Source organism: Phalaenopsis equestris, unplaced genomic scaffold (assembly GCF_001263595.1).
Source record: "Phalaenopsis equestris unplaced genomic scaffold, ASM126359v1 Scaffold207734, whole genome shotgun sequence".
Taxonomy (NCBI): domain Eukaryota; kingdom Viridiplantae; phylum Streptophyta; class Magnoliopsida; order Asparagales; family Orchidaceae; genus Phalaenopsis; species Phalaenopsis equestris.
The window spans coordinates 40,856-48,548 of NW_018227039.1; the positions used below are offsets into that span (position 1 = coordinate 40,856).

Here is a 7,693-nt window from a genome sequence, read left to right on the forward strand (position 1 = left end):
TAAAAATTTGTTCGTGTTCGGCTCGTTAGGCTTAACGAACGAGCCGAACACGAGCTGCTTAACGAGCCGAACACGAGCTGTTCACGAACAACGAGCCAAATTGACAGCCCCAGTTCTGATATCAATGCTAAAGAAAGGAAATAAATTTCTTCCTAATAAGCACGCATATTGGCACTTTCCTACCGTAATTACCTTTAATAACTCCCAGAATTTGCGATCCAATAAGAGTATAAGTTCATCTAATTGATTTCCCTTATTTATTTTTAATATTCTATTTTTTTTTCTATTTGAGATGAAAATGCCTTATCATTTTACTCGCATGAGATTGTTCACAATTTTGTATGGTCCATCTGAGGATCATAAAATCAAAGTACCATATGAAAGAGAAATTTTGCAAAAGAGGGAATACAAGGATTCCAAATGCAAAATCATGATTAAAAATTTGATAAAAATTGTTTAAGTAAACCTAGTGGCTTTGTATATAATGAAAGGCCTAGTAGGAGAGCTTCGAATATGAGTGGCATAATTGCCTGCATCAATAAAAAGGGAGCTCCACAAAACTTTTACATAAATTTTCAAACTAATTTGTAGCCTTCAATGCAAAATTAAGAATTTATTTGATCAAATTGAGAAATTTCATTGTTTAATAATAAACTTAGTGCGTGCAATAATTTCATAAATAGTTTTGATATTATAAAAATAAAAAAAATAAAGAAATTTAGAAAAATTATACTTAGGGAACCAGAGAAGTTTCCCCCTGAAGAAATTACTTCATTCATCCTTTTGTTTGAATCCTTTTTTTTTTTTTTTTGAGGTGAAGAATGAATCCTTTGTTTTGGGCTCAAGAATTCCTCCTTTTATATGAATTTAAAATGCCAATCAAAAGAATACTATTCATTCCTTGGAAAACAATTTATAGTACCTGAAGAAGTTTTGATTCCAACTGCTGCCTCTTCGAGGTTCTAACATTATCATCAAAATATATAGCCTCCATGTCATAACTGTAATGCAGATCAAAATTTTAGTGTTATCCTTAGAATTATTTTGATGAAAAACACAACACGCGAACAAGCAAAACAGTAAATTGCGCTGAGCTTTGTAGCCAAAGTGCTCAGCCAATAAATGCTAAAGAATATAATATGCATTTATTTTATCAAATCTTTTAGTAGAAACTGAACGCCACATTGATTTTCCTGAGGCTTTCTGCATATATTTTTAATCATTCCTCAGTACAAAATTAATAAATAAAACATTAAGGCATTTAACAGACTTCCGCTAAGTCTGCTATTACTGGCTTCCACATGAATTTTCCATTCTTTACATCCCAACAGCATCAAGCATAGTTTATATCTAGTTATATCCTCTTTGCTCACACTAACCCAAAGCTAAAGTTAAAAGACGAACACAGAAATGTGCATGCACACTATTCAGCTTTTCAAATGCATTCCCTGGTGGTAGAACAACCAACTTTTCAAAAATAAATTTCCACGGAGGCACAGGGGAATAGAGCAACAGAGAATATTCATATATAGCTGAATGATTATGGATGCACTAACACAGGTAAAATATGGATCTGAAGATGTTTTTAAAATTACAAGAACATAAATAAGCAGACTGCTTTAAAATTTACTCTGTTTAAAATAAAGATCAACCTTTTTATAAAGTACAAAACCTTCATACCAGAGTCCAGAAGTATTAATTGTTTTAAAGACTTACTTTTTTTATTAGATCTATCCTTTAATACGACAATAATCACTTAGAAATAAGTTGGATCTTAAATCAATCAACATGAAATATCAAACATTCAAACCTATAAGATGCTCTTCTCTAATTTTATCTTATTAGCAATCCATGATAAGTGAACAAATGATAATTTTCTGATAGAAAGAAAGAATCCTTACCCAATCAAACAATTCTCTATTATGGAGGTAAGCTTCTTCCCAAAACCTGTGACAATATCATTTTGCACAGCCTCTTCAAGGTGGCGCCACTCCTACCATAATGCTCAAATGGGTAATGATGACAAAAATATCGCCACAAGCTAGAAACTAGATAAGAAGAAATTCTTAGCCAATTACCTCGTTATCAGAAAAAGAAGCAATTTTCTCATTTGCAATTTCTTCACAGCGAACAGTGGCAACCATAACCTACAGTAGGTTACCAAAAGAACTAAATATTGCTATATCAAAGCAATGAACCATTCAAAATTCACAAATTAATTAAAAAATAAGCCATCACCTTGTGAGCAGGTAGGTCAAGATCCTTATTCTCTTTTATAACTTTCCAAATTTGTTGTGCACTAAATGAAAATCCTGATGCAGGAACAACGCCACGTCTATCTCCAGCAAGCCCACCAGGAGCAATTGAATGGAAAAACCTTTGCCTTAGATTTGCAACCTTCAAGGATAATAACAACAAAAGCTTAAATATGTATAAATATCAAGAGAAAGGAACAAACAGCCTTTTGGGATAATTATGGTTCACGTGATGCAAAATTATTGTACATCGAGAAAAATGGGTGGATAATGGACCAGTCAGCTAAGCTTTAGCGGGCAAAAGGTCAGATGACCATGGTATCCCGCAAAAACTTCAACTGCGTCGACCAAACTGCACCAACAACTTTAAAGTAATGGTACATGTTCTATATAATATTTAGTAGATCAATTAACCTATTTAAGGAATTTGAGATTTTAAGTAGCACTATATCCTAATTTGTTCTCCTAAGCAGCTGACCTGAAAATTTTTCCAAAGCAAAACACATTGTTGCATGACATGTGATGGTTAGGTTAAAGTAACCTGGCTAGAAACAGGCTGAAAAACCGATTAAATATAAAGTATGTGAGAGGGCTAGTCTTCTTTAAAACATTGCTCAAGGTCTCTGTAGTCTCTGCGAAATCCATTTTGGTTGACTAGGAAATCTAATAAGATCTTTTACGTATGAGAGTTGCAATATAACCCTCAAGCCATATATGAAGCCTGGAATGCCTGGATGATATGTATTGAACACCGTTTTTCTAATCCTTCACTCTTTAAATGAAGTGTGTATGAATGAAATATTGGGTCTAATGTTAGCATGAAATTAAAACCAATCCATTAAAAATTTAATATTATGTTGCCCTTAGTGGGAAAGGGGTGGGGTCATCATCATTCGTGACATGCTGGCCTCAGATTCCTGACAAAAACATGGTTAATGCCAGATGGAACCAAACCAAGTAATCATTTTCTACTACTTTATTTCTTCATCCTCCTAAAGTTTTAGTTAATTTTTTGTTTTATTGTTACTATTGTTCATTTCTATGTTTGTTGTAGTTCATGTTACATTTTTTTTCAATTCTTCATAGTAATCTATTTCCCTCCAAGCTCAACTTCACACATTAATTTCTGGTAATCGCTAACTTCCACACACCGTCCTTAACCCCCGACTACAAACAAAAAAAAAAATCAGTACCAACGCTCAAAATGCAATGACAATTAAAAAAATAGACATGCAGACGAGCATGCACAAACACACAAAAGAAAACGGGTTACTCTAGTGATAAGGTGATATTAAGAATCTAGGAACTAACCAATGACTATTTTGCAGCTCTAAACATACGGCTCACCCTATATTCTTAAATCAAACAAACTATTGACAGATACAGAAATTACCTCAGATAAAATTGTGCGGACAACAAATTCTCAGAAAAAATGAAAATTAACTATCCATACTTCTTCCCCTTAAGGGGTAGCAAGATTGAGCAAACATTTTAAATTACAATAGGAGCATGAGAATGTGATGACGTTGGACTTAATGTTTTTTCGTGGTACATTCCAAGCATATGACGTAAGTTGGAAGCCACGGTCCCCTACTTTTTATAATACTGAAGAGAAACCAAGAGTATAATGCAAAAATACAAAAATGGGTTTCTCCAAATGCACAACTTCGTCAAAATGCTCAGTCCCAACAATCTCACATGCCACAAGACAAAAGGAATGAACCAGACATGGAAACTATAAAGTGCAGCAACTAAATAGAAATTTACCTGCTCCTTAAACTGTTCTTCTTTTTCTTCAAAACTTGAGAGGGCAACAACTTCTACCTATAGTTTCAATGGATTCAAATTAATAAAGAGATGTATTATTCATGTGAGAAGAAAGGCAATACCAATTTTAACAATGTTATGGCCACCTACATTAAAAAATTCACTAAGTGGGGTATCTTTATGTGCATTTGGTTTGCGAACAGAATCCCAAATCTGTTAAAAGCATGCCAAACAATTAATAATATAGTGGATATATGAAATAAAAGAAAACTATTAAATAACACACACCTTTTGAATATCTTCCCTTAAAATAGGTTCCAAGTGTTCAAGAGGTGTCTAGTCATAGAAAAAACAAAAATGTTCAGTACTTCCAGATGCATAACAAAAGAAAATTGTTCTTCAAATATCACAAGAAGCACCAGTAAAAATCTTATCATAGAAACTAACACAAATGCTGAAAATCACTCACCTTAGTCTTGTCGCGTATAACAAACAGCAAGGTTGTTTTACGAGGACTAAATAGCCGCATCATGACCTGTTAAGAAAAGCAGTCAAGTAACTCCAGGTGAAAAAAATAGAGAAAATAAATACATTGTTCAATCAGAGATGCAAACAGTGCTTACTTGGAATACTGTTTTTAAAAGAGGTTTGTTTGCAGCCTGCTCACGTCCAATATCATGACACCACCTGCGGTAACATCATCGAAAAATAATCATTGATGCCACATCAGAAAAATTAAATAGATCAGCAGGCTTACATATTTATCAACACTATATCTGAAACTGCTAAAGCAAAAAGAGCACTCTGCTTCTCAAATGCAGTATCATCCTGAAAAAGAAATAGAAATAGAAGTTACAAGCCAAGTGTTTGAACAATTGCAAGATAGCAGCAATTTAGATGTCCATGAGAATGGGCAGCAAAACATTACACACACAATAAAACAAGGTTTTACTGTCTGCAAGAGAAGCTAAACCCTTAATGTTAGCTATGCATGTGATTTAGACTTTGCATTTTCATTCATTTCAACATCTATTATGATGTAAAACGATAACTAAATAAACGTGCAGTATTTTGTTTGGCATATACTCAAGGTTAAAGAAAACTACCAATGTAAAATTCATCATCTAGTAGTGGCACATGGTAACTTATTTTATATAGAAAAATGTCAAAATGGTCAATTGGCTTTTTGCAAGGAGTCATCATAGTCCCAAAGTCTATAAAGTGTCAAATTAATCCCCGGGCTCTTTTCATATGGGCTCAAATAGTCCCATACTTTTTTAAAAAAGAGGATCATTTCTGCCCTCATTAAAAGAATCTGAAGATTAATTTGACACTTTTATAAGCTTTGAGATTAAAATGAATCCCTGCAAAAAATTAAGTGACCATTTTGGCACTTTTCTCTTATTTTATCCATATTAAAACTAGCAAATTCAGATATTAACAGTTGCAATATATAAAAAACTAGCTAATTCACATATTAACAGTTGCAATATATCAACCAAGTTTAATACATCGTGGTTGTCAATCAGTTTTGCAATTATTTGACACCATTTAATATTTTACATCGTAAAGTTGTAAATGTACCAAAATTTACTGCTACACGTTGCTTAGAATTTCAAGAACAAAGGGATCTGTCTAAATATGGTGAGCAAAATTGATAGGTGGGTCTGAAGACATGTTAATCACTAATAAAATTTGATTAAAAATATATAGCACAAAAAATTAAATGCAAAAATGGTACTATAACATATGCTTTTAAGTCCATTTGAAATAAGATAATGCTCAAGGGGTAAAATTTTAATAGTACCTCTCCTCGTTCTCTCCCATCTGAACCCTCCAGATCCATGACAATAGTACAAGGTTCAATTCCCACACACCTTGCCAGCCAAATTCCTTTGGTAGTTTGTGATCTGAATTACAAAATAATACCAGTAATAGCAGTAGTAATAATAATAATAATAATAATAATATAGACAGGCATCTTTTCACATGAAATGTACATTTAAGTTGAGAAATATCCATTACGACTTACCTCCCCTTGAATGCATCCATCTCTCTGAATTTGGTATGGAAAAGATGGTTCAGAAGAGTGCTCTTCCCTATAAAAAGAGAAAAATTTTTAAACCTACAGTTTCGTGTAGATGTTAAAAAAATTGGATTCTGGCAATCAACAGAGGCAGTATTTGTCAAAGATAATGCCAAATAATAGCCAAAATCATTGCTCGGCACAATTATTACACAATTAATTGAATGCGCCCAAAGAATCCAGCACCAGTTTCGTAACTAAAGGCTGTATCCAATGAAGCTCCCACAAATGAGGCCTGGGTGGAGTATGTATATACAATCATACCCTACATTGGCAGAAAAACTTCCAGTGCCTCGAATTCAAGATATCCAAATCACAGTGAAGAAACCTGAACCATAGCTCTAGGCCTTCCATCTAAGTTTAACTGAATCATACACAAACCCAAAAGCACTAGTTGAGAAAGAGGTTGATTTCTGTTCCTACAAGCATCATAATTTATCTCATTAGAGGACATGTGGAGGTCTCCTTTTCATGATAAAAGTATGTTTTCTGCCTCATCATCCTCCATTGGAGTATTGGGGACCACCTAGTAAATATAAGACAAATTCGTTGAGCTAGAGGTGTCAAGTAGAGAAAGTGAAACCTCAATCTAATAGTGTGATGCTGCCATATAGGTATTCTTGGGCGGGTGGTGAAAATTGTTGTCAGCAATATTAAAAAATAGTAATCACGATTGACATAATTTATGAAAGCATAAAATTTCATAAACTCTTTCATTTGTCGAACACAATCTTCAAGAGAAAGAGCATTTGTGCCTTCTTAAAGTATGTACTTCCATTTAACAAGAGATGATGGGGCAAATGGCTTTGTTGTACTTAATTTGTCAAGTGGTTCCTTTTTTGAGATGGGGAAGAGTGGACCTCAAAATTTTGAATATTGTGCAGGATTAAAATTGTAGCATTCAATCATATATAGTCATAGAAAAATATGAGTCTGCCCTAAGAAGTGTTTCCCAGAGAGCACTCCAATGCTTAAGCAAACAAGCATGTTCAAAGAAAAAGATGGAGAAGTAGCAACATAGTCTTCTCCAAACAAGGGATGGTTTCTACATTCCCCCGAACTAGTTATGGCTATTTAAATGGAGGTTATTTGGTGCTTTCAATCACTAAATGGTTGTATCAGAGTTAACCCAAACAACAATAGAAAAAACACATACTATTACTGGCAAAGCCCATAGGCGGTTACAACCTACATACTGAAAGGGAAATGCAACAATAAAAACAAATAACCACAATAAAAGTGTATCCTAAGGGTGGTGAAGGTCGGCGAGATCGGCAAGGTCGGCGAGAATGGGCAAGTTGGGATGTTGGAAGGTGGTGGTTTCAATAGGAAAGGTTTCTAGATGGTGGATTGTTGACCTCAATTTTCGTGAGGTCTAGTATTCCTCGTAGGAGCTAGGATCTAGCCTTAGTGGTCTTCCTGCGACTATCTTAGAACCTTAGAAGTGGTGCCCGCCTCGTTTTAGTTCGACCTATTTCCGTCCTCTTTTGGAGGTTTCGCGTGTGTGGTATCGACTTCTAGCACTTAGAAGGATGAAACCGACATGAGGAAGCCCAAAATGGATTCCTATAGGACCTTTCCGAGC

At 34.3% G+C, this 7,693-nt stretch overlaps 1 protein-coding gene across 2 annotated transcripts in view; it reads right to left on the reverse strand.

Annotated features, from left to right (window-relative positions):
* The window catches only part of LOC110036516 (protein ROOT HAIR DEFECTIVE 3-like), a 34,307-nt gene that overhangs the window by 11,272 nt on the left and 15,342 nt on the right, over positions 1 to 7,693 (reverse strand). For both annotated transcript variants that reach the window (XM_020740984.1, XM_020740983.1), the window contains exons 3-14: positions 6,055 to 6,121; positions 5,830 to 5,932; positions 4,780 to 4,850; positions 4,646 to 4,709; positions 4,492 to 4,557; positions 4,311 to 4,358; positions 4,173 to 4,235; positions 4,023 to 4,079; positions 2,239 to 2,397; positions 2,079 to 2,147; positions 1,902 to 1,993; positions 923 to 1,001 (exon numbers count right to left, since the gene is read on the reverse strand). In XM_020740984.1, coding sequence (XP_020596643.1) covers positions 923 to 1,001; positions 1,902 to 1,993; positions 2,079 to 2,147; positions 2,239 to 2,397; positions 4,023 to 4,079; positions 4,173 to 4,235; positions 4,311 to 4,358; positions 4,492 to 4,557; positions 4,646 to 4,709; positions 4,780 to 4,850; positions 5,830 to 5,932; positions 6,055 to 6,121 — 938 coding nt within the window. The remainder of the gene's footprint in view (positions 1 to 922; positions 1,002 to 1,901; positions 1,994 to 2,078; positions 2,148 to 2,238; positions 2,398 to 4,022; positions 4,080 to 4,172; positions 4,236 to 4,310; positions 4,359 to 4,491; positions 4,558 to 4,645; positions 4,710 to 4,779; positions 4,851 to 5,829; positions 5,933 to 6,054; positions 6,122 to 7,693) is intronic.